The following is a 27,697-nucleotide window of genomic DNA, read 5'->3' as shown; positions in this document are numbered from 1 at the left end:
GTCATTGGGTGTGTTTGGTTGAAAAAACATCAAACTTTAACAGTAGGTTGATAATTCTAAGGGAATGACTGAAACATTTTACAATCAACAATTTCATAAAGCAAATGCATGAATTTAACTACCAGCTGCTCGATACATTGTAACCCACGTACTCTGACTCATCTTCTAAGTCTCTGCAAGGACGATGGTAGCCAGAAGTTATGCATTATTTATATATGTATATTATATATAATTGCATTTGCCTTTGTACCTGTAATAGTGATTAGTGTTTTTGATGAGCTCTCTAAGCTCCCCATGAATTCTTAGCATCCATTTCCTATCCATCAATGATTTAATTATTTTGAACTTAATTCGATGGTTTACATGTAAATTGGTAGCACTAGAAAGTGCTTTATACCTTGTCAAACTGAAAATTGGATGGCACTAAAGCCACAGCTTGTTTAATCGAGGTGCCACATTTGTAAATGACTTCTTGAGGTTTCTACTTGGTTAACGGTCATGCATTAGAAATTGCAACACCAATTGTTTCCTAAGTGCCCCATTCAACAACAGTAACAACTTGCATTTATATAGTGCCTTTAATATAGTAAAATGTTTTCAGTTCTGAATAATTTTCTAGGTGTGTGCAGGTGGGATATTGTGTGGGCCAGACACTGCTATTATGAATTATGTAATCCAGCTCCAACTTTAACTTTGAAAGATGGCAGGGATTAAATTGGAACTTGCTGCGCCCATTCTCGTGGGTGGGAAGAGGGAGCAGCCCCCAAGCTTTCTTTGTGGGTCCCGGCATAGCTCTTGTTTCTCCAGGCCCCACAATAAGAAGTTTTACATTTATCTTACAGGGCCTCGCTTGGTGAGCGAGGTTGCAGAGGGCACCTGTGCTAACTGGGCCAGAGTGAAACTGCAGATAATGCATCTTTTACTCTTCCCAGTTGATCGAGCCAAACTTTTAGATGGGGGACTGATTCTAATCATTGTGACAACATCACTAGCTGTTACAAATAAAAGTTTTTTTTTGTTGAGAGAGATGTGGGCCCATTCTTGCTGGAAAGAAGTGTGAAACTGGGCAAATGGACGTCACAAAGAACGTTGCAGTTGGCAGTGAGATACTTTCAAACCATCGAATGCATTGGATTTAACCGCAGGTTATAGAGGTGAAAGTGCAGTGTGCTCACTTAGGCCAATCTAGATTTGATCATTTGTTTCCAATACACTAATTTTCCTCAAAGACTCACATTGTTTGTTATTGAACTAGGCAAGAATCTCATGAATGACTTACGGTAAAATGTTTCAAATTTTGGTTTAAATAGTACAAAAATAGTTACAAAATATTTTACTGATGTTTGGCAAGCTTTTAGTTTACAATAAAGTTTTGTGATATTTAATCTTGTAGTGAATATGAAAATATTTTTTACCATGATATGAGATAGCAATGTGCTTCCTAGAACTTTGTCCTTTATGGATGTTGCCTGTGGCTAGTTATAAAAATAATGGGTGAAGTGACTCATTGGTAATAATATTTAAAGATGCTCTTTACAGAATATGAATCAGCTCCTTTATTTAAAATATGGCATTCGTTATTGTTGACCCACTTGAATTGCAGGCATGCAGGTATGATTATTTGGTGCTTTGCTTGTTTGAAAATGACTCTTAGCATGGAATGCCTCAGAAGTAACCAAGCGTTTTTCAGTTACATCATAGGCCAGTTGGAACCAATGCACAGAGATAATTGGAGTCCATTACATAAGTAGTGTATGCTATCCATCATTTATGCTATCTCAAATTGCCTGATGGGTGTATTGGTGATTAAACAAAGAAGGTACAAAAATGTAATTCATATGCACATTTATCACATTAACTATCTTGAACCATCAAGTTAATAGGTTTGCATAAAACTTACTAAATGTCCCTTCTATGTTATTTAGCAACAGCCATTGTAATGATTGTTTAAACTATATTCTCAAGTAAATATAATTTTGTTTGTTTAGAGAGCATAATACTATAGACCTCCATCGCTCATACTTATTTCCAAGCACTTCCAGTATGGAGTTGAGAGGAAAGTTCTTTGCCTGGGGAGTGGTGAGGTTGTGGAACTCGCTGCCGCAGTGAGTGGTTGGGTAGAGTGGTTTGGATTCATTCGAGCGGAGGCTGGACGGGCGTATGGGGGAAAGGGGAATAGAGGGCTATGCTGATGGATTTAGATGAGGAGGGACGGGGGGAGACTTGGGTGGAGCATGAACACTGGCATGGACTGGTTGGGCTGAATGGCTTGCTTCTTTGTCGTACATCCTATGAAACAGCACTGAACTTGCCGCCTAGCCGCCGCTTTCTGACGGTAACGGACCTTTTTGGGGAGCTGAATTTCGGTCCCATGGTCTCTTGCATAGCACTTAGGCAGCAACTGGTTTGACTTTCTGCACAGGTTTCCATCTTTTTCCTTTTGTAGAGTTCGGAATCTAACTATTAATATAAGCTCCATGAGTCAATGCAGAAAGAAGTAATTGCTGTTTGTGGCTGAGGTATGCCATCAATTTAAAACTTAATTTAGATGATTTATTTCAGGACGGTGACCAATCACATCTGATGAGAAGCTTGAAAGCCAATCAAAGGCCTGGATTTTGCCTACCGAGGCCGGTCCAGTGCAGCCAAGGTAGCTAGCAGACTGCGACTCTGCTCCCGGCGCCATCCCGCTCTGTGTGAAAAATGTTCTGCTTATGGGGCTTGTTAAGCCCATCCTGTTTGGTTTTCGGCCAATTAAAAGGAAGCGGGTCTGATGATGTCAATTGATGACACGTCCTCAGCCGGTTTCCTTAAAGGGACTATGGCCAACTTTATTTTAACAGTTGTGCTGTCGGTGTCTACAGCATTAAGGTGCTGCAAACACTGACAAGCACTGCAAAAAGGTGCACGGGTGCACTCAGACTCTCCCATGACTCCCTCCAGATGCTTATGGAGGGAGCCACAGCATGCAGGGTGGTTCTCTTCCATTCCAACGGGCGGAAGAGACCTCCGCAGGACACCAACGCAGCCTGATTGCACATTGCACAGGAGGTCACAAGCAGGGATGTCATCAAGAAGACCTGGCTGCAGTGGCGCAAACCTTTCAATGATCTCAATAGATCATGAAACATTACTGCAAAGCCACACACAACCTCATCCTGTTATGCCATTCATCATATCCCCATGACTCTGCCTTCTCTACCCTACTCCTGCACATCCTTACTCACACCAACTTACCTTGCACCTCCACCCATCCCTCTCTATCTACATTATCACTCCCTCATCTCACTAGCCACCCCTCACAATCACCCTCATCGTAGTCCAATCATACCAAGTAACAATATACAAGCGTAGGCACTTGAGTGTGTTATGCAATGTTCATGTGAAGTTTCTGTTAGTGTGGTGTCAAACATTTAAATCTTTATTTTGAAAACTTTGCCTTCTTCGACAGATTTGTGTGCACCTTTGGAAGTGGCTTAGTGAGTTGTAGTGAATGGTGAGACATAAGGATACCCCCCGCAATGGTGATCAATGTGAAAGGAATGGATTGGCCATTGCAGGGATGCTTTATGGTGCCAGCGAGGGGTGGTGCCAACCTGGCACATCATGTGGCAGCCAGGGTATACAGCATCAAGTGAAGTAAATCTGGCCATGGTGAGGCCATCCCTGGCCTCCTGAGCAGCAATGTGGTCATGTGCTAATGCCCTATGTCCTGTCCACCATCAGGTGATTGTGGAGAAGGTTGGTGTTGTCGTTGTTGCTGGTGTGCCTGGTGATGTTGGTGTTGGGGCTTATCATGGTGGGATTCTGAGGACCAAGGTGAGATTTTTTTCAAGGGCACTATGCTGGTAGAATAAATGGCAGCTGAAATTGAGATGTCAGAAGAGATCTGGCAATGGTAAGAGAGTTTGCTCCAAGGAGGTGACAGTATTAGTCCAAACATTTCCAAACTGCATAAAGCTCAAAAGTGTCTTCCAAAACTTGAAGGCTCCAGCTTCTAACATTGGAACATGAACAGCTGTGAAATGGTAGCTTTTATACCACTTTTGCAGCTGTCACCTATTCAGAGCAATGGAGAGTGAATGAAAACCTGGCCTACTTACCTGATGTGATCTTCAAATGTCGTGAAAGTCATCAAAAAGTTGGGAAAATGGTAAGTAGATCGTAAAATGCTGTTTAAGTACCTTTAAACACCCTTTTAACTATTTCAATTGGCTCACCTGACACTTAGTGTCGAATCTGTAAAGCGCAGGCAGACCTGGCACTTGGGAAACTGACAGAGGCAGGATCATAATAGGATCCGGACTCACTGTCAATCTGAGTGCTGGTAAAATCCAGGCCTAAGTGTCAGCTTAGCTCAATTAGTATCATTCTTGACTTTAACTCAGAAGATTGTGAGTTCAAGCCTTACTCCGGGACCTAAGCACATAATTGTGGCTGACACTTCAGTGCAGCATTGAGTGTGTATTTTATTGTTAGGGGTACTATTTGTTAGATAAAATGGTAAACTGAGACTCTATTTTAAGTTAAATAACCTCTGGTACTATTCAACGAAAAGCTAGAGGTTCTCCTGCTATCCTGGACAATATTGTTCCATCAATGAACATCAGGGAAAAACAGATTAACTGGTCATTCATTTTATTTGCTGCTTTTGGGACATTGCTGCATGCAAATTGGTAGTCGTGTATATTTTTTCTTTTTGATACTTTGAATAATAGTGATTAATATTACATAAAAAATATAAAATTTAAGCTGAATTTCAAACCAAATGATTTGAGGATAAAGAACACTAAATGCTCAGCTTATCCCATGTATGGGAGGTATTCGTTATATGGGTAATTTTACAAATCCATGCTACTGACTGGGAGCCTCGACTGTTAGCAGCACATATAGAGGAAGCAAAGCAGTACACCTGTGATTTCCCAATACATGTATCCAACTTGCAAGGCTCCCAGCTTGTGGCATGCATTCAAAATATTGTCCCAATATGTGTTTATGACTTCATGATTCAAGGTTGGAATAAACTGATTATTTCACAGTTCGCCATAGTGTATTATCTGTGTCGAAGATGAAAAACTATTTCAACTCTAATTTTTAATAAATTAAATGAAACAGACACTGAGGAGCTGTAATAGATGGCACTGCATTCTACACTCACATGGTCATTCTTTATGACTGAGTGCGATATGAATGATCATCATCCTTCGACCTCTGGATTTTTTTTGGGGGGGCATGTTCCTTTGTTATAAACTGGTGTAAAATAATTCATTTAAAGCATTTGTGTAACTTATTAGACATTTTATTGCCTTCGAAGTGAATTATATATTCTTACTTACAAAATACATAGACATAGAAGTTATAGCAGTTCCACGTGGGAAAGGGACAGGCTTTTATCATTTTTTAACATGGTGTTCACCAAGATGCCTGTTTAAGATATTCAGTTCTATTTGGCTTTTCCTTTTTTTCTAAGCTTTTCTTCAAAGAACTCATTGCAGGCAACAGTCAGTGCGGCAACTAAAATAACAAATTCATTGAAATCCACCTCGTTATCTTTATTGGAATCAAGATCTTTCATAATATTGTCCACTAGAGATGGGTCCTTCTGAGACTGAAAAAAAAAGAGGAAGATGATTAGACACATTTAACTTAATAAATGGTATGACTCATTGAAATACCACCGAAGAGAATTAATGTCAATCATACAACATAATTTAAATACTCCTATCCCACATAATATAGTTGAATGTTAAAAAAGGAAGAAAAAATAGCATAGAAAACAAAATGAATAAGAATTAAGACTTTTATGAAAATGTGGCTCCTAAATTTCAATTGGAGGTGGATGGGTTGTCCCCACCCTTGAACTTGTACACTGTTAAATGTCACAAAGACACCTAGAGGTAGGGAAACACTTGAATTAAAACTTTATTTAGCATTAGGTACAGAATTAAAATTAAGGCCTATATCAAAATTATAATAGCTGCCATTGAACACTTGCTCTGGTGTTAAAAACTGTTTGCTGAAAAAGTAGATTAATTCATCACATGCATTCAACAGCCCTTCCAAAAAGCTGTGCTTTTATTAATGATTATGTGCAGGCATTTCAATCATGTGCTTTTTAAGTGACAGCATTTTAACCCAATATCAGCTTGTAAGCATTTTAAAATAATGTTATTTTCCCTGGGATTGAAATTTGTCAGTATCAACCAGATTGGTTGAATGCTGGGACTGAAGGCTGGTAGAAGCAATGGGGATCATTTTAACCTATCCACCCCCACCTCCCCCCCAAACCCCCGACACAGCTGAAATCAGACGGAATCAGGTTGGCTACCCAGTTTACACTCAGCTAATTTTAAATAGAGACTAAAATCAGGCGGATATAAAATGGACAGTCCACCCAAACCCACCCGTTCCCCATCCAACGGGTTAGATTACGTTCTCCCACTGTTAATTGCTCACAATCTTGGGCCAGAAATAATTTCAGATGAGCAGGGTGGGTTTGGAGAGTTGCAATTACAGGTCTGCTAATTTAGTGCTAGTTTCCAGCGTTATATATAATAATTAAGCTGCTAAATGCTGATTTTAAATCGGTTTAATTTTCTTGAAATTTTCTAGAGCATGCCAAACAATTGACTTATGTGAAAGTTTATTTTCTTCAAGACTAGCTGCAGCGTTTTTATTAATACTTGAAGGCTGTTCTAGTTGTGCATACATTAACTAGCTTTACTTGAGCATTCTGGTCATTGCACTTACCCAATTGCTGGACTTTAGAAACAAAGCAGAGGCTTGGAAAGCTGATGAGCTTTACGTAGTTTAAACAATTACCCTGAAATGCCTATATATACAATTTTAATACAGTCTGCTACTATGATGTGTGTTCAGACAGAGTTGCAGTGACCAGTAAGGTTCGGGAACTTTGAAAGCAGCTTTCAATTTGTTTACACACTCATGGTGGGTGTACCTTTATTATCATGCATTATATGTGAGAGAATTCACACCATCCATATTAGAGCGAGCAACAACCACAGGGATATGTCAGGAACGATTGATTACTTTGTGAATCCTTCCCGAAGGAAAGAAAATAGAACTGCCTTGTTCTTCGGCCCTGTTCAGGTCTTGGGTTCCCCCCATTAGAGTAGCATCAGGGTGGTTGTCTCAATTGTACTTCTGTAGGTCCCTGTCCCCACAATTTTAGATGGAGTCAACTCCAGGGATCAATGGCAGCTGGAATTTACACCCCTCCCCCCACTCATCCTTCAAAGAGAGGAGCAGGGACACCAGAATTTCAGACCCCATGTTTAAGCTCATTTTTTGTATTTTTTAAATAATTACAGTGTGGAATAGGTTTTTATTTCTAGTAGAATATACCTCTTTTAAAGTGTCAAAAGAGTAGAAAGCAGATCACTGTTAGTGATAATAGCAGATGAATATGTTCAAATGACTTTCCTCTGCTATATTAATGGTGGACATTATACCCTATGCTTTAAGCAAGTAAAATCACTATGTTAGAAAAACAGAGTAATGTCATTCGAGCATATGAAGCATTTATCTGCTATTATCACCGATGACAATTTGCGGCTTCATATGTTAGAAAATGCTTGAAATGCGAAGCATGTTGGCGAGCATCTAAACAATGTAAAAGCAGGTTAATGTTTATGTGTGACCCTTTATCACAACTCGGTTCTACTTTCTCTTTTTCAATGATACTGACTCACCCTTATCCATCCTGAAGCTCCTCAAAAATAGAAGTTGTTTATTTAAAATAGTTACCTCAGTGTACTCTCAATTCACATAATCCCACACTTGGCTTTGGGCTATCAGTGGGTATGGAGACACAGTATAGATATTATAAGAACATAAGAACATAAGAAATAGGAGCAGAAGTAGGTGATACGGCCCTCGAGCCTGCTCCCCTTTCAATAAGATCATGCCTGATTATCAACCTCAACTCCACTTTCCCGCCCGATCTCCATATCCCTTGATTCTCCTAGACTCCAAAAATCTATCTATCTCAGCCTTGAATATATTCAGAGACTCAGCATCCACAGCCCTCTGGGGCAGAGCATTCCAAAGATTCACAACCCTAAGAGTGAAGAAATTCCTCCTCATCTCGGTCTTAAATGGCCTACCCCTTTACCTGAGACTGTGCCCCCTAGTTCTAGATATTCCAGCCAGGGGAAACAACCTCTCAGTCCTGTCGACCCTGTCAATCCCCTTCAGAATTTTGTATGTTTAAATGAGATCACCTCTCATTCTTCTAAACTCCAGGGAGTATAGGCCCATTCTACACAATTTCTCATTTTCAGACAGCCCTCTCATCCCAGGAATCAATCGAGTGAACCTCCATTGCACCGCCTCCAAGGCACGTATATCCTTCCTTAGATAAGGAGACAAAAACTGTGCACAGTACTCCAGGTGTGGTCTCACCAAGGCCCTGTACAATTGTAGCAAGACTTCCTTACTCTTATACTCCAACCCCCTTGCAATAAAGGACAACATGCCATTTGCCTTCCTTATTGCTTGCTGTACCTGCATGCTGACTTTCTGTGTTGCTTGCACAAGGACACACAAATCTCTCTGAACACCAACATTTAAAAGTTTCTCACCATTTAAAAATATTCTGTTTTTTTATTCTTCCTACCAAAGTGAATAACCTCACATTTCACTACCTGATATTCCATCTGCCACCTTCGTGCCCACTCACTTAGTCTATCTATATCCCTTTGCAAACACCTTGTGTTCTCCTCACAGCTTACTGTCCCACCTAGCTTTGTATTGTCAGCAAACTTGGATACATTGCACTCGGTCCCTTCATCTAGGTCATTACTATAGATTGTAAATAGCTGAGGCCCCAGCACAGATCGTTGCGGCATTCCACTAGTTACAGCCTGCCAACCTGAAAAAGACCAGTTTATCCCTACTCTCTGTTTTCTGTCCATTAACTAATCCTCTATCCATGCTAATACTTATAATGAGGCAGCTTGCTTTGTAGGTGTAGATTGTATCACTACATGAGATTATGGTAGGTGTGTGTTGTAAAGTATTTCAGTTCACAAATTAACATGATGTGTTTGGGGTCAGTTGTACAGGTACTTCCATTTTCACATTTAAGGTATCTGTAATCCATTTGAGAAGAAATTATTTTTAGCTCAAAAGGCAGAATTACAGTCAGCTTCAAAATGCAGGAAAATAAAGGACATTTTCAACATTCGGTGTCTGTTTCTCACCAGAAAATCGTGAGGTGGGGGGTACCTTGGCACTCTAGGTCTGCCTCATGCAATCTTCAGGCGTGCCTGTAAATGGGCAAGTAACATGCAACCAGATGGCTGCTAAAATATGCAAATTTGGGTCTTACACTGGTTGCAGGACCCCTATTGTCATTTTCAGGAACAAATGGATGGACCGTGCACTCAGGCATTGTGCGGCCTACCCTGCAATCTTTAAAGGGAGAACTGGTGGCCACTCAAAAGAATAGCCCACCAAATTTTTTTTTTTAGTGGGCTCATGAGGCACTTTCATTCTAACCCCTAGCCTTCACGTCCCATAAGGTCCACATTAATGTTTATCAGCTTGTTGGAGTTGTATCAGCTTTTTTGAAGCAGTCAGTCAGTTTCTGCCAATTTTCCAGATTGATGTGTATGTGTATGGAGCGATTTCCCAAAACTGTAACTACCCTCTAAAATTATTGGCTCTGATTTTCAGTGGGTGTTGTTCCAATCTCCTGCGGTAACTTCAGTGAGAGATCGGAAGAACCCCAGGAGAGGGACGGTTTCCATCCGTTTATGCCATTTCTCTGAGGATTTTGCCAATTTACCGCCAAAGTTGAGATCTGGACGACCGAAGTCGAGATCTCCCACCTAGCAGGAGATCTGGTTAACCTTAACCCCCATAGGCATTCACGGCCACTTACCTGTGCTTTACCTAAAGTTACAAAAGCAATTGTGTATACTTCAACAAAATATTAATCATGTTCAAATAAATCAAATCTATAATGTAAAAGGAAAAAGAAAATAATTTACAACCCGGTGGAAACATGTCAAACCCAAAGTGGATTCAAATGGGAACTAAAACAGAACAACAAATCTTTAAGAGCTAATAATTGGTTCAGTTGGTTAGATACTGAGCTTTAAAGCTTGTCTGTCATGGCGAAAGCATACTGTATTATGGGAATCAGGCTGAATATAAAAAGTACAGAGAAGTGGGAAAGGAAATAAGAGGGAAAAGAGACAGTACAAGAATAGATTAGCGACTAACATAAAGGGGAATCAAAAGGTCTTCTATAGGCATATTAACAGTAAAAGATTTGTCAGAGGAGCGATGGGGTCAATTAGGGACCAAAATAGAGAACCAAGGTGAAGGCAGAGGGCATGGTTGAGGTACTAAATTAGTACTTTGTATTGGTTTTTACTAAGGAAGAGGATTTTGCCAAAGCTATGGTAAACGAAGAGGTTGCTGGGATACTGAATGAGATAAAAATAGATAGATGAGGTACTGGAAAGGCTGGCGCTAATTAAAGTGGATAAGTCACCCGGTCCGGATGGGATGCATGCTTGGTTACTGAGGGACGCAAGGGTAGAAATCGTGGAGGTGCTGGCCGCATCCTTCTAATCCTCCTTAGATACAGATGTGGCACCAGGAAACTGGAGGATTGCAAATGTTACAACCTTGTTCAAAGAAGGGAGAAAGATAAGCTTGGTAATTACATGCCATTCAATTTAACGTCGGTAGTGGGGAAGCTTTTAGAAACAATAATCCGGGAGAAAATTAACAGCCACTTGGAGAAGCATGGACTAATGAGAGCCAGCACATATTTGTTAAGGGCAAATTGTATTTGACTAGCTTGATTCAGATTTTTGATGAGGTAACAGTGGATGAGGGCAGTGCAGTCGATGTTGTGTATATGGAATTTCAAAAGGCGTTTGATAAAGTACCCATACTAGGCTTGTTAGAAAATTGAAGCCCATGAGATAAAAGGGGCAGTGGATACAAAATTGGTTAAGGGATAGAAAACAGAGAGTTGTGAATGGCTGTTTTTCAGAGTGGAGGGAGGTATATAGTGGCATTCCCCATGGTTCAGTCCTAGCACCACTGCTGTTTTTGATATACATTAATGACTTTGACTTGGCGGTAAAGGGCACAATTTTGAAATTTGCAGATGACATGAAACTTACAAGTGTAGTAAACAGTGAGGACTATTGTAATAGACTTTAAGAAGTCAAAGGCAGGCTGGTGGAATGCGCGGACACATGGCAGATGAAATTCAATGCAGAGTGTGAGGTGATACATTTTGGTAGGAAAAATGAGGAGAGACAATACACACCAAATGGTACAATTTTAAAGATGATGCAAGAACAGAGAGATCTGCGGGTGCTTGTGCACAGATCTTTGAAGACGGCAGGACAGGTTAACAAAGCAGTTAATAACGCAATGTGTTGTATATAGAAGAACTCCACAAGGCTGAATACTGTGAGCTAAACTTAGTCTGACCTTAGTCTTCTTTAATACAACTCCAACAACATGGCAGCCAACCTTTGATACTGGCCCTGCATGTGTGTGCAGGTAACCATTAGGACTCCAACAGTCATGCCCTCTGGTGGCAAATATTACATAGTTACATACATAACATCACTCCCCCCCCGCGCCCCCCAAAGTCTTCGGTACAAGTTATTTACAAGTTGAGACGATCCGGGGCCCTTCACTCCCTGGTTGATTGTCTAAGTTCAAACCCTGGCGTGTGTGAGTTGGCCGGATCATTGCTGCACTGCATCGCAGCTGGTCTGACCGGACTGTCAGGAACGGTAGGTTCATCCTCGTGATTGACAGTGAGGTCGATTGCTGGTTGGGTTTGTGTTGGTGGATCGTCGATGGTGATGTCCTCTTCAAGTCGTTTCTGGTTGTCAGTAAATCGCAATTTGGTCTGATCTAAATGTTTTCTGCACGTTTGGCCATTTAACAGTTTGATTATAAACACCCTATTCTATTCCGTGGCCAAACCAGTGCCTGCAACCCACTTGGGACCATGATCATCATTCAGGACAAACACAGGGTCATTAACATCAATGTCACGTGAAACAGCCACGTGGTACATGATCTGCCAGTGTCGCCGGGTTTCCACGTGATCATTAAGGGAGAGCTAGGGAGAGCTTGGTTTTGAGGGCTCTCTTCATTAACAATTCCCAGTGAGCGAATGGGGTAGTGTCTGGAAACTGAGCAGAATGCAAGACAAGCGGGTCTGCAGGGAGCTGTCCATCACGCGTTTCATGCTCTGCTTGATTGTTTGGACTGCCCGCTCCGCTTGACCATTAGATGCAAGCTTAAACGGAGCAGACCTGACATGCTTGATGCCATTGCGGGTCATAAACTCATTGATTTCTGAGCTGGTGAAACACGGTCCATTGTCGCTGACAAGGACGTCAGGCAGGCCATGGGTGGCGAACATGGCCCAGATGCTTTCAATGGTGGCTGTGAACGTGCTGGATGACATGATTACACATTCAATCCATTTGGAGTAAGCATCCACAACTACTAAAAACATCTTTCCTAGAAAGGGGCCGGCAAAATCTATGGGGGATCCACGGTTTGGAGGGCCATTATCACAGCCTCAGTGGAGCCTCCCTTGGTGCATTGCTCAGTTGCGAGCAAGTGTTGCACTGATGCATGCATTACTCCAAGTCCAAGTCAATGCCGGGCCACCAAACATGCAACCTGGCAATTGCCTTCATCATGACAATGCCTGGGTGGGTACTGTGTAGGTGGCACATAAACCTTTCCCTGCCTTTTTTTGGCAAAACCATGCGGTTACCGCATAAGAGACAATCCGACTGGATGGACATTTCATCTTTGCTTCGGTGAAACGGCTTAATTTCATCTTGCATTTCCTGGGGAACGGCCGACCAGCTCCCATTTAGGACGTAACTCTTTATACTAATGATAGCACAAGATCCTGGCTGGTCCAGGTCCTGATCTGGCGAGCTGTGACGGGTGACCCCTCACTCGCAAAAGCATCCATGACCAGTAGCAAATCTGCAGGCCGCGCCATTTCAACCCCAGTGATAGGTAATGGCAGCCGACTGAGAGCATCGGCACAGTTTTCAGTGCCTGGTCTGTGGCAGATAACATATTCATAGGCGGATAATGTTAGTGCCCATCTTTGGATGCGGGATGAAGCATTGGTACTTATACATTTGCTCTCTGAAAACAGCGAAATGAGCGGCTTGTAGTCGGTTCCAAGCTCAAACCAAAGTCCAAATAGGTATTGGTGCATTTTCTTAATCCCATATACACATGCTAACGCCTCTTTCTCGACCATACTATAGGCTCTCTCAGCCTTAGACAGACTTCTAGACATGTATGCAACCGGTTGGAGGTTGCTCGATACATTGGCTTGTTGTAACACACAGCTGACCCCGTACGATGAGGCGTCACAAGCTAGCACTAAACTTTCACATGGGTCATAGTGTACAAGTAACTTATTTGAACATAGCAGGTTCCTGGCCTTCTCAAAGGCTGTGTCTTGAGATTTGCCCCAAACTCAGTCGTCACCCTTACATAGCAACATGTGCAAAGGCTCTAACAACGTGCTCAACCCGGGTAGAAAGTTACCGAAATAGTTGAGGAGTTCCAGGAATGAATGCAGCTCCGTCACATTCTGTGGTCTGGGTGCATTCTTGATGGCCTCTGTCTTTGAGTCCGTGGGCCTGATGCCGTCTGCTGCAATCTTTCTCCCCCAAAATTCAACTTCTAGCACCAGGAAAACACACTGGAAGCGTTTCAGCCTGAGTCCCACTCTGTCTAAGCAACTTAGAACCTCTTCCAGGTTGTGTAGATGTTCAATGGTGTCACGACCAGTGATCAGGATGTCGTCTTGAAACACAACGGTGCGCGGAACTGATTTCAGCAAACTCACCATGTTTCTCTGGAAAATGCCTGCAGCCGAGCGAATCCCGAAAGGGCACCTGTGGTATATAAACAGCCCTTTGTGTGTGTTGATGCACATCAGTCTTTTCGAAGATTCAGCCAGCTCCTGTGTCATGTAGGCAGGGGTTAGGTCTAACTTGGTGAACGACATCCCCCCCGCAATGTTGCGAACAGGTCATCCGCCTTGGGCAGTGGGTACTGGGCCTGTAGCGAGACTCAGTTAATCGTTACCTTATAGTCTCCACAGATTCTGACCGTGCCATCGCTTTTCAACACCGGAATAATTGGACTGGTCCACTTGTTGAGCTCGACTGGCGATATGATTCCTTCGCGTTGGAGTCTGTCCAGTTCAATCTCGACTTTCTCCCTTATCATGTATGGAACCGCTCGAGCCTTGTAATGGACGGGCTGTGTATTGGGGCCTAGATGAACCTATACCTTGGTGACTGTGAAGTTGCCAATGCCTGGTTCGAATAGTGAGGGAAATTTGCTCAGCACTTGAGCACATGAGGCGTCATCCACTGAAGATAGTGCTTTGATGTTGTTCCAATTCCATCTAATCTTTTCTAGCCAGCTTCTGCCAGACAGCGTTGGGCCATTGCCTGGAACAATCCACAATGATAGGTCATGCACAGCTCCATCATACGATACCATCACTGCCGCACTTCCAATGACTGGTATGAACTCTTTGGTGTAGGTATGCAGCTTTGCATTAATCTGGCTCAGTTTGGGCCTTTGTGCTTTGTTGCCCCACAGTTTCTCGAAAGCCTTCTGGCTCATTATTGACTGACTCGCACCAATGTCCAACTCCATGGATAATGGAACTCTATTTAATTTGACTTTCAGCATTATAGGAGGGCTCTTGGTGGTGAAGGTATGTACCCCATACACTTCTTCCTCGGGTTGAGTTGGCTGTGCTTCATGATCCAAACTGGATCGATCATCCTCTGTCACGTGGTGTGTCGCAGCACGTTTGCACATTCGCTGGAGGTGCCCCATCATTGCGCAGCCTTTGCACACGTAGTGCTTGAATCGACATTGATGATTACCCCCGCAGCACTAATATCGTGCTAATGGATTCACATTCACCCCCAATGGCGGATTCTGAGTCATCACAGGTCTTGCAGCCGCAGACGTATAGGCTAGTTCAACCTGCTAGCGATGTTATTTTATGCACAGTACTTGCCGGTGAACTTTGATGTTGAGAAGATATCTGTTTGGTGTTATCGTCTGTGGCCATGCATGCCTGGGCGAGCGCGATGGCCCTGCTCAGGTCTAAGGTTTCGGCAGCCAGCAGCTTTCAAAGAATGACCTCGTGGCTGATGCCCAGCACGAAAAAGTCCAGCAGCATTTGCCCCAACGCAGCTCTAAAATCGCAAGATCCCGCAAGGCGTCTCAGGTCGGCGACATAATCTGCCACGTCCTGCCACCCGGAGCAATGGTGCATGTAAAAACGATATCTGGCCATGAGGATACTCTCCTTCGGCTTGAGGTGGTCCCGAACCAGCGTGCACAACTCTGTATATTCCTTCTCCATTGGTTTTGTCGATGCGAGCAGATTATTGATGAGGCCATATATTTTAGGCCCACAGACGGTGAGGAGAACCATCCTGTGCTTGGCCGTGTTAGTGTCTCCTTCCAGCTCGTTGGACACGAAGTATTGGTCGAGATGCTCGACGAAGGCTTCACAATCATCACCCTCTACGAATCTCTCTAATATTCCAACGGTAGCCATGGTTGTGTGAAGGTTTGTATTCTGTTACTCGTCGCCAGTTGTGTATAGAAGAACTCCACAAGGCTGAGTACTGTGAGTTAAACTTAGAGTGACCTTAGTCTTCTTTATTACAACTCCAGAGTGCCTAAACAACATGGCAGCCAACCTTTTATACTGGCCCTGCACGTGTGTGCAGGTGACTATTAGGACTCCAACAGTCGCGCCCTCTGGTGGCAAGTATTACATAGTTACATACATAACACAATGGGGATCCTGGGCTTCATGAATAGAGCCATAGTACAAAAGCCAGAAAGTTATGCTAAACCTATATAAAACACTAGTTTGGCTCCAGCTGGAGTATAGTGTCCAATTCTGGGCAGCACACTTTAGGAAAGAGGTGAAGGTTTTGGAGAGGCTACAGAAGAGACTGCTTGGTATAATCAAATATATTAGCCCTACAGTATGACGTACATAAAATACAACTATTTGTTTTGCATTATATACTGTTCAACCTATTTGTGACATATTTACTCCATTTTATAGGGTATTTTTGGCAATATTTTTGGACCCCAACATGTTGAAAACCATTCAACAACCTATTTCTTCATCTCTGTCAATGATAGAACATAAGAAATAGGAGCAGGAGTAGGCCATATGGCCCCTCAAGCCTGCTCCGCCATTTTATACGATCTTGGCTGATCTGATCATGGACTCAGGTCCACTTCCCTGCCTGCTCCCCATAACTTCTTATTCACTTATCGGTTAAGAAACTATTTATCTCTGTCTTAAATTTGTTCAATGTCCCAGCTTCCACAGCTCTCTTAGGTAGCGAATTCCACAGATTTACAACCTTTTGAGAAAATAAATTTCTCCTCGTCTCAGTTTTAAATGGGCGGCCCCTTATTCTAGGATTATGCCTCCTAGTTCTAGTCTCTCCCACCAGTGGAAATATTTTCTCTGCATCCACCTTGTCAAGCCCCCTCATAATCTTATACGTTTTGATAAGATCACCTCTCAATCTTCTGAATTCCAATGAATAGAGGCCCAACCTACACAACCTTTCCTCACAGGTCAACCCCCTCATCTCTGGAATCAACCTAGTGAACCTTCTCGGAATTGCCTCCAAAGCAAGTATATCCTTTTGTAAATATGGAAACCAAAACTGAATGCAGTATTCCAGGTGTGGTCTCACCAATACCCTGTGTAACTGTAGCAAGTCTTCCCTGCTTTTATACTCCATCCCCTTTGCAATAAAGGCTAAGATTCCATTGGCCTTCCTGATCACTTGCTGTACCTGCATGCTATCCTTTTGTGTTTCATGCACAAGTACCCCCCAGGTCCCGCTGTACTGCAGCACTTTGCAATCTATCTCCATTTAAATAATAATTTGCTCTTTAATTTTTTCTGCAAAAGTGCATGACCTCACATTTTCCCACATTATACTCCAGCTGCCAACTTTTTGCACACTCACTTAACCTGTCTATATCCCTTTGCAGATTTTTTGTGTACTCCTCACAATTTGCTTTCCCACCCATCTTTGTATCATCAGCAAACTTGGCTGCATTATACTTGGCCCCTTCATGCAAGTCAATAATGTAGATTGTAAATAATTGAGGCCCCAGCACCAATCCCTGCGGCACCCCACTAGTTACTGTTTGCCAACCGGAAAATTACCCATTTATCCCAACTCTCTGTTTTGTGTTAATTAGCCAATCCTCTATCCAATGCTAATATATTACCCCAAACCCAGTGAACTTTTATCTTGTGTAATAACCTTTTACGTGGCACCTTATCGAATGCCTCCTGGAAATCCAAATACATCACATCCACTGGTTCCCCTTTATCCACCTTGCTGGTTACATCCTCAAAGAATTTCAGCAAATTTGTCAAACATTATTTCCCTTTCATTTGTCCTTAACTGAAGCATCACTATGTCAGTATATGTTTACAGAAATTAAATTTTGCTCCTTGTTGATATGAAAATCACTATTATTATTGTGCTATCCTTTTTCAATTGAGCAGATGTATACTGATCCTTTCAATAATGCCTATCTGCAAGGTAGAAATGAAATGTCTTCCAGGCTGTCAAGAGAAGCAAGGATCTGACCATCATTTTCCAAACCTCTCTGGCTACATGTATGATGCCAGAGGACTGGAGGACTGTAAACGTTGTACCATTGTTTAAAAAGGAAGAAAGGGATAGACTGAGTAATTACAGGCCAGTCAGTCTAACCTCGATGGTGGGCAAATTATTTTGCTCAATGATTTAGACTTCAAAGTAGGGGGCATGATTAAGAAGTTTGCAGATGGTAAAAAAAATTGGTCATGTGGTTAATAGTGAAGAAGAAAGCTGTAGACTGCAGGAAGATGTCAATGGTTTGGTCAAGTGGGCAGAAAAGTGGCAAATGGAATTCAATCCGGAGAAGTGTGAGGTAATGCATTTGGAGAGGGCTAACAAGGCAAAGGAATAGGGATATGGGTTTGCCCCATCAAATTCCTGAGCCGTTAGCAATGCAAGGATTAATCGAAGACAATTAACACAGATTTGTTAAATGGCAAGTTGTGTTTGACAAATTTACATGGGTTTTTTCAAGAAGTGACTGAGTGCATTGTTTGAGTTCACTGATTTCAGCTCGAGGTCGCACTTTCGGACAGAACGGAGATGTTCAGCAAAGTGATCAACTAATCTATGTTTGGTCTCCCCAATGTAGTGGAGAATACTCGCTGCTCACAATACGGTCTCCTCTACATCAGGGAGATCAAATGTAGATTAGGTGATCAATTTGCTGAATACCTCCAGTCTGTCCACAAGTGCAACCCTGAGCTCCCTGTGGCTTGCCACTTTAATTCATCATCCCACTCCTACTCTGACCTCTCTGTCCTTGGCCATCTACAGTATTCCAGTGAAGCTCAATGTAAGCTTGAGTAACAGCACCTCATCTCTTCACTAGGCACTATGCAGCTGTCTGGGCATTAATATTGACTTTAACAACTTTGGACGTTAACCACAACTCCCATTTTTTCCTTGACAGTAAGTGCTGATAAAGTAGGAGCAGTATACCAGCGCTTCCGTGAATGGGAGAGGAGTGAGTTGGAGCTTGGGATGTAGATCACCAAATCAACACATCATTGGCGGAGTGATCTGAACCCCTGGTGTTGACTTCCTTTTTCCTTCTACCAGACTTCTGGGCCATTGAAGTCTGCTCCACTTTGGTAGATTATCATGCTTCTCCTCTCTAACTAAACTAACCTGCTTTAACTGTTCATGTATTCTGGGTCTCTTATTTGTCTTTTATTTCTCTGATTTCTCTCATCGTGCTTCCATATGCTAGTCTCACTTCTGTCATTTAATCATTTTCTGTTCTGTATCTAATCACTTCACAGCTCATTCTTTTGTGTGCTTTTCTCCCTCTCTCTTGCTCTGATTCTTCCTTTACCTGTTCATCTGTAATATCTTCCAGTTCTGATGAAGGATTATGCCTGAAACGTTGACTTGTCACTACTCCACAGATGTTGTGTCTGACCTGCTGAGAGGGTTCTAGCTTCTTCTGTTTTGGTTTCAGATTTCCAGCATCTGCCGTGTTTTATTTTTTTGTTTCCCAGAGCCATGAAACCAGGTTTTCATCAGATCCCACAATATCTCTGGAGTGTCCTGTCTAATTGATCATTGACCAATCACATTCGATCAAAATAAATTTCTGTAGCATACAGCCACCATAATATTTCCTCACCCAGTCCACTTTATACCCTAAAAATCAAATGTATAAATTCAACAATTATAAAATAACAAACTTACCCATAAACTTTGCTCCTCCATGTGGTATATTCTCTATGACTTCACAAACACACAGACTTTACAAGATGGCTCTTAACACAGGAACTTGTCAGGTGACCTGTCACTTGATGCCTTTATTGTGTTTACGGCAATGGCTGCATTACCACAGTGATCCACTAGATGGAACTATATTGCACACCACACCCTTCAAGAAACAGCACAATATACCTCAAGGAGCCTCTGAACATTTGTGACCAACAGTGCAATCCTTACCCGGCCTACTGAATCTCCACTGATATCTGGAGGCACAAAGTAACAGCCCAATGCAGTCAAACTAAATATACACGAGCTTGCTTCCAGGTACAGAAGCCTACTTCCAGTGTGCAAGACCACAATTACCAGTAGCCTTTGCATGACTAGGACTCCAATGCACATGTAACAGAAAACACTTCTTCCTTTACATCTGCCTCGATGTATGATTTCATCTCTGATGAACTTCTGATTTTATTTACTTGATTTATTTCATCAACATCTTGCTGCCTCCAGGCCTCAACCTTAACCTGCCTGCTTCCATACAACAGGTCGATTGAAAATGTCAAAATTGAGACTGATAGATTTTTGTTAGGGAAGGGCATTAAAGGTTATGGAGCCAAGGCGGATGGATGGAGTTAGGTCACAGACCAGCCATGATCCAATTCAATGGCGGAACAGGCTTGAGAGGCTGAATGGCCTCCTCTTGTTCCTATGTTCCTAACCCTGAAATTATTGTATTATTGCTTCCTAGTCATATCTCTGATACGACAGCTAAATAGTCACAAACAGGCCTGGACCTGGGGCCACAAATAAACAGCTTTGGCTTCTATATCAACCTCCTCCCAGCTTTCCAGTCCCTTGTCCGGCAAACTGTCACCAGGCTTCAGCCTCATTTCCTTCTAGATATCAATAATAATCTTTGTAATTAGTGCAATTATAATACAGGGTACAGACAATCCACAACAACAATAAATGTTCTCGACCAGAAATAATATATAGCTAACCAATCCCCTGTGCTATTGCTTGAAGTGAGTTGGAGGATATGCTGTTTTACAATCGGGATGTGTACCCCATGTAAAAGATAACATCCGGCCTCTGATTTACAATGATTACAAAGTTAAATTCTATTTTTATTACAGGGCACAGAGGACAGTTCTAGACTTTAGTAGCACTGGGGAAAAATCCTGTTGGACTTTAGCAGAACTGGGGTGGGAATCATGGTGAGATCCTTAGACTCGGTAGTGCTGCGCAAGGGGAAACTTGGGGGTTGACAGAACAAGGGATAGAATGTGCGATTTGACTCACCAGTAGATTCCCTGGTATCCTGTATTATTTTATTGCAGCAATCCTTGAACATTTGATTAGTGCATGAGCAACCTGTGCACATAACATATGCTCAGACTGCAGGATCTGCAGCTTATCGAGTCACTGCTCTGAGCAAAATAAATCTGAGTACCGGGCTTTTGGGAGAGGCTGAGGCCTTCAGATAAAAAATTTAATTAAGGTTTGTTATAATTCAATGATAAATGTAATCCTATTATTGTGAAATATGTATTTTTTAAATTTTAATTTTTGACATGGAAATTTCAATTGTTGAGGGAAAAATGTAAATTAATTTTACGTGATTTGATTGGTTAACCAATAAACCATGATAACAAATAGTTTTCATATGGTTTCCTCATTATAAAATATTGACATGCTTAGAAAGGGTTTCCCCACTATAAATGTTTTCATAGACAATTTCCATTGTAAGTTTTGACATAAAATATGTTACTGGAAGTAACAATTGTGGACAGGAAGTGTGCATCAAGATTTTTAATAACATATAGGTATAGATTATAAAACAGAAGGGCACAGTAACAATACAATTATGAGTGATATGCATTCCTGGTAGATGATGCCCTGAGCTGTGAGTGAGAATAATTCATAAAATTATTCATATTTTAATTGACTCCAAAAAGCTTTTATAATGTATAGCATTGTAAATTTGCAAATCAGATACATATGTTTGAGCTTCTTACACTAGATATCTCGTGGACACGATAACCATCTCTATCTTATTGAATCCCAAAGTTCTTCTCATGTTCCCACAGGTGACAGGTAGCAACCGAATGAGCAGTACAGTCCCTGCTTTATATATTGATTTGTTTTGGTTCCAGCAAAAACAACACATTTAGCAGTGCAGCATACACATCAGCAGTGATTCTGATGTGAAGGAACAGCAGAGTGATTTGCATGGCACTACCAAAAAGGTGGTTGTCTCCTGCCAAAGTGCACAGTGTTGGCAAACTGTGTTACACAACAAGTTGTTCTGTGTTCAAGAGTCAGGAAACAAATGTCTGAGTGAGGCTGTATGAGTCTAACCAGCAACAGTTAATATTATTTATCAATTTAGCTAGATTGAAAAGATAGATCAGCGCTGTGTAAGACTTGTGCACCTCCGCATCAGAAGCTCTCCTTGAGTCAAGGACCCACTGTGATTGCAGAATTTACGAGTGCCTTAATACACCCCATGTAACATTTATGAAGCTCCAAACATCCACATCGAGTGGCACTGGCTGAGGTCTGCCAACAGAATTTGTTAACTTGTGGAGGAAATAGGGTTTGGGGACTAAAAGCAAGCAGAAAAGAAAAAAAAAACAATTTAAATGGGCAGGGGGTTAGGTGGGGTGTGGGGTGGGTGAGGGAGCAAGGATACATAGGACTATATCCTGTTTTAGTGATATAGCTTGCCAAAATAGCTGAAACAAGATAACAAAATGTAATCCAATGGTACAATACTGACTGGTAACGATTTGTGAACTATTGTCCAGAGCTACAGACTTGATTACATGTGTCTAATGATGGCTTCAAGCATTACAAGAAATTCAATGGTCACTTGCAACCCTCACAACAAAAACTTACTGGATCAAATTGGCTGTCCAATATTTTTGTATCCCAAGAAGTTACTTTCTGTTGGTGGGATTTTCTTTCTGCAAATTGGAAATGATTGACTTTTCTTTTTAAAAAAAGAGGCTTTCTTAAAAAAATGGTGATAGAATTTTGCATGTGTGACACCCTGAGTGTGATAGATGTGTCTCAAAACTATTATATAAATATATAGACAAAAAAACATATGTCAGGGAGGCCATGGGCACCTTAGTTGATAGTCGTCTGTGCCATTGACCTTTCAGTCTTTCAGCTTGTAATAATAACTAGTAATGTCATTTTCACGAACTAGATCATATCAAAGACCCACAGCAAATTCTGTAAAGGTGATTTAAGTGTACAGAAGGTGTTGCCTACTATCAGTAGCACTCCTCTGGTGCTTATACAGAAATCCTTCTAGGATTGACATTTTCTTAACAGATCAAATGAAGCCCAATTTGGCATTAATTGCCAATGTTATTCAAACAGGATGTTTGATTTGGTGTGGGAATTGGCAAAAATGCCAGACTGGTGCAGTAGAAGGTGCTTTTCTGAAGTTGGGTTTAAAGTACATGATTGAGGTTTTACTCTGTAATTGGTTGTGCAGTACTGTGCCTGATTCGAGAGTTATTTGCTATAAACAGAAAAAAAATCAAATGGCAAACTTCAATAATACAGACTTTAAAAAAAAAATACTTTAAAAAAATTTTACACCATCATGATCTTGTTTGTGATGAAATTACAATCATGACATAAAAATGGAGTTAGTATAGACATAAAACAAAAAGGAAAAGTAGGTGCTGTGACCCAAAAAACGAATGGGTAGCAGTGAAAATTTGAGATCTGATCGCCTGAAATGCAGACAGATGCAAAGCTAATCCGTTCCTCATTGACCTCGCTTCCATTTCATGACAAAGCAACTCCATGAAAATCTCAGTGCGGACCATGCAGCAGAGGTCGCCAGCTAGTACCAGACTGAGTCATTGTTATATACAGTTCAGCAATGACATCGAATTTTACAGAGCATTTGTCCTAACAGGTCAATGCCGGTGGTTATGCCCCACGTAAGCCTCCTCTTACCTTACTTCATCTCACCCTATCATCATAGCCTCCTGTTCCTTTCTCCCTCGTGTATTTATCTAGCTTCCCCTTAAATGCATCTATGCTATTCGCTTCAGCCATTCCATGTGGTAACGAGTTCCACACAGAATCTCTCAGGCCTGGGCTTAGAAGATAAATATAGACCAGGAAGGCTATTGGGCCAATCTTAGCTCAGCTGTACTGCCAGAAAGAATCTGCACTCCTTGCATTACAGTATCCAATTGGTTTGGCCTGACATTCTCTAACCCTTTCGATATTTAACCTCAGATGGCACGAATAAATGATATAAACTGGTTAAGTCTATTGTAACAAGTAATGTTACTCAGACCTGACTGCTGAAGAGCCTTGTGCTAATTGAACACAACTGCCCCAAAATTGCGTACCACCCCGTTTGGGGACGGTAGCAGCAGGAGTTCCTGCACCAGATGCAGAGGTCCCCGCGACCTATATTCGGGTTACTGCTGTGAGAGCAGGTCCCCCACCTACCCTTTCCTTCAACCACTGTCTGCCCCATCTGTGACAGAGACTGTAATTCCTGCATTGGACTATTCAGCCACCTGAGAACTCATTTTTAGAGTGGAAGCAAGTCTTCCTCAATTTTGAGGGACTGCCTATGATGATGATGATGATGTGGGCATTGCCCGTGACGGCTTCAGGGGGTGCTATCGAATTTTCGCTCCAGGGGGAAAACAGGTCACTGCATATGGTGATGATGTCGTTATTGCCGGCGCAGCGGAGCGGGGCACTACCGGTTACCGCCGCCGCTAAACTCTCGCGGAATTTTGGGAGCGCTAACAGGAGGCGCAAACGCCCAGAATTTCTACCCCAAAATTTCTTGCTAAAAGAACCAAAGGGAAAATGGGGTGCATTTCTTTCGTGCTGTGAGTTGTTATGATCTAGAATGCATTGCCTGAAACAATGGTGGAGGTGGATTCAATGGTAACTTTCAAAAGGGAATTGGATATATAATTGAAAAGGAAACATTCTCAGGGCTATGGGGGAAAGGGCATATAGTGAACAGTGAACAGTGTGGAGGACAGTGATAGACAGGCTGGTGGAATGACCGGACACATGGCAGATGAAATTTAACGCAGAAAATTGCGAAGTGATACATTTTGGTAGAAAGAATGAAGAGAGGAAATATAAACTAAAGGGTTCAATCCTAAAGGGGGTGCAGGAACAGAGAGACCTGGGGGTATATGTGCACAGATCATTGAAGGTGGCGGGGCAGGTTGAGAATGCGGGGATCCTGGGCTTCATGAATAGAGGTATAGAGTATAAAAGCATGGAAAATATGATGAACCTTGATAAAACACCGGTTCGGCTTCATCTGGAGTATTGTATCCAGTTCTGGATACCGTACTTTAGGAAGGATATGAAGGCCTTAGAGAGGGTGCAGAAAAGATTTACGAGAATGATTCCAGGAATGAGGGACTAGTTATGTGGATAGACTGGAGAAGCTGGGGTTGTTCTCCTTAGAGCAGAGAAGATTGAGAAGAGATTTGATAGAGGTGTTCAAAATCATGAGGGGTCTGGACAGAGTAGATAGAGAGAAACTGTTTCTATTGGCAGAAGAGTCAAGAACCAGAGGTCACAGATTTAAGGTGATTGGCAAAAGAACCAAAGGCAACATAAGAAAAAACTTTTTTACACAGCGAGCGGTTAGGATCTGGAATGCACTGCCTGAAAAGGGTGGTGGAGGCAGACTCAATCACTGCTTTCAAAAGGGAGTTGGATAAGTACCTGAAGGAAAAAAATTTGCAGGGCTACAGTGAAAGGGCAGGGAATGGGATTTGCTGATGTGCTCGTGCAGAGAGCTGGCACAGGCTCAACTGGCCAAATGGGCTTCTTCCATGCTGTAACCATTCAAAAAAAGGGCAGGTAGTGGAGGTAATTTGATAGCTCTTTCAAAGAGCTGGCACAGTCATGATGGGCCGAACAATGTGTGTAAGATTCTGTGACAACTGCATTCTTAATGGGAAATGGAAGGTATGGGAATAGGCTTCAGAGAGCGAGCAGATATTGTATAACTGCTAATTAGTTTCTTTTTAATTACACTCCAGTATTTAGCACAGGTTTTGGTGCTTAATACTAGAAACTGTACAACTTAATTTCACATTAGAGTCACAGGGTAAAGGAGGGGGGTCACTATGAAGAAGTCATACTGTCAACAGAGAAGTTAAGAAAGAAAAGGAGAAAGAGAAAGGAGCTTGTTGTGTCGAGACCAATGTGCCCTTTCTCCTTCGCAGGCTCTCTTAATGCTCTTACCGCCAGGAAATTATCCAGCTCACTGTGCAGAAGGTCCTTCAGTTCGCCTTTGTTGAGTTTGTACTTGTCTCCCTCTTTGCCGGAGTAGTTGTGGAAGACGTGGATCAGTGTATCCATGGCACCCTCCAGCTGCGATGGCATCTTGTCAGAGGTCTGAGAAACAAGGCACAAGCGGAAATCTGCTCCTTAGTACAATGCAACTCTACCTGCCTCCTACATGCACCAAGCAACATAGACATAAATGCAAGTGATCCCACTAAATAGGCAGAGTATACACAGTCTGATCATCAGAAAAAAAGAGTACAATTATAGCCAGGTAAATCTATCCAAGTCAATAATACAGTAATGCCAGTCTTTGTCCTAACAGTATGCATCCAGCACAGGTATGAATCCTTGCAGTAGTGTTAATACAACACTGTAGAATATGTGCGATTAATGAACGCACTGTCACTCAATAGCAATTTCTACCAGAAAATGGTTTTAAAAAGTGTTCACATAAATACAATAACCAACTGGAAGATGAAAAGAGCGCAGTAAAGCAGAAAGCAAAACAAGGGAGTGATTACCTGCTGTATGAAAGGTGGCTGGAATCAATCGGGATGATAGACAGTGGACTGACTAGGAACTCTCTTTCTGCAGGATTTATAGTCGAAATATTATTTTAAACACACCTAGTCGATTAATGCATCAACTATTAATCATAAAAGAACAGTTTGATTGGTTATATACAGAATCATAAACAGTCCTCCCAAGATACTGAACTAAGTATTCAGGTTAGTGCTGGATCACCAGTTTGTTGGATTCAGGAATATCACCCATGAGGGTCACAAACAGTAATTTCCTGTCTCTGTACAGCCGGTGTGTTTAGATGAGTTACACATCAGCATTGGCTCAGCTGCACTTTGTAAATAAGATTCATGCAGCACCTTTTAACACAATCGCTAAAATCGCCACCCACCATGTTAAAACCAACCTTTTTATATACTCACTGTAATCCAATATAAAATAATTCCGACATTCACTGACCTTTAGTTTTCTTTGCATTGATAGTATCAAGTTATTGGTGTTTGTTATTCTCCCTACTGCATCTTCTGCCAGGTGTCACAATCCCCTTGTTGGAAATACTTTTTCCTTCCTTTCTGTCTCTCTCTGGGAAATAGATATGCTCAACGCTGTCACCTATTATAAAACAGCCTGTTAATTACACAGTGTCCCCCATTTCCTCTCTTTCTCTCTTTCTCTCGCTTTCTCTCTATGCTGCAGTACAATCCCATAGGCAGTGGCAATCCAATACAACAACAACAACTTGCATTTATACAGCACCTTTAACATAGTAAAATGTTCCAAGGCAGGAAGGTTGTCAAACAAAATTTTACACCAAGCCAGCTAAGGAGATATTAGGATAGGCATGGTCAAAGAGGCAGGTTTTAACAAGCGTCTTAAAGGAAGAGAGAGAGGTAAAGAGGCAGAGAGGTTAGGGAGGGAATTCCAGAAGTTTTGCTGGCCTGGGAACCAATGTAGGTCAACGAACACAGGGGTGATGGATGAACAGGACTTGATGCGAGTTAGGATAAGGTCAGCAGAATTTTGGATGAGCGATGACACTGTTAGTCTTCTGGTGTGCCCAAGTGACCATTCTTCATGTGTCAGCCTAGATATTGAATCTTCGTAGCTTAATGTAACCCCGGGAATGTCACTGAGTCCAGCTCCTTCACAGCCCCAACAGTGCATTTTAAAACAGGAGCAATGATAATGATCTAGAGTGGAGACCCTGGCTAACTAAATGAACAATTATAATTACAATTTAAATAGGAAAACTGACTGTGTACATTTCAAAATTAAACAGCTTTTAATATCACAGCATTTGATTGATTTATGCTGTAAATGATTTGTTAAAATTGAGGCTATCAGCCCAACTAACCCTAGCCCCTTCAATGTTCATGACTAGCCCCAGCTCACCCCCAACCTAACTCTTACTGCAAAAC

General features: G+C 41.9%; 1 protein-coding gene across 1 annotated transcript; it reads right to left on the bottom strand.

The window, feature by feature from the left end:
• Nucleotides 1–5,443: 5,443 nt before the first annotated feature.
• Nucleotides 5,444–25,853, bottom strand: LOC139240897 (protein S100-Z-like). The gene is made up of 2 exons (XM_070869446.1): nucleotides 25,713–25,853; nucleotides 5,444–5,608 (listed from the first exon to the last, which is right to left on the bottom strand). Exons 1-2 carry the CDS (start codon nucleotides 25,851–25,853, stop codon nucleotides 5,444–5,446), a joined length of 306 nt encoding a protein of 101 aa, XP_070725547.1.
• Nucleotides 25,854–27,697: the final 1,844 nt, after the last annotated feature.

This window comes from Pristiophorus japonicus, chromosome 1, assembly GCF_044704955.1.
Source record: "Pristiophorus japonicus isolate sPriJap1 chromosome 1, sPriJap1.hap1, whole genome shotgun sequence".
NCBI classification, from domain to species: Eukaryota; Metazoa; Chordata; class Chondrichthyes; family Pristiophoridae; genus Pristiophorus; species Pristiophorus japonicus.
This window is presented reverse-complemented; position numbering and strand designations above follow the sequence as displayed.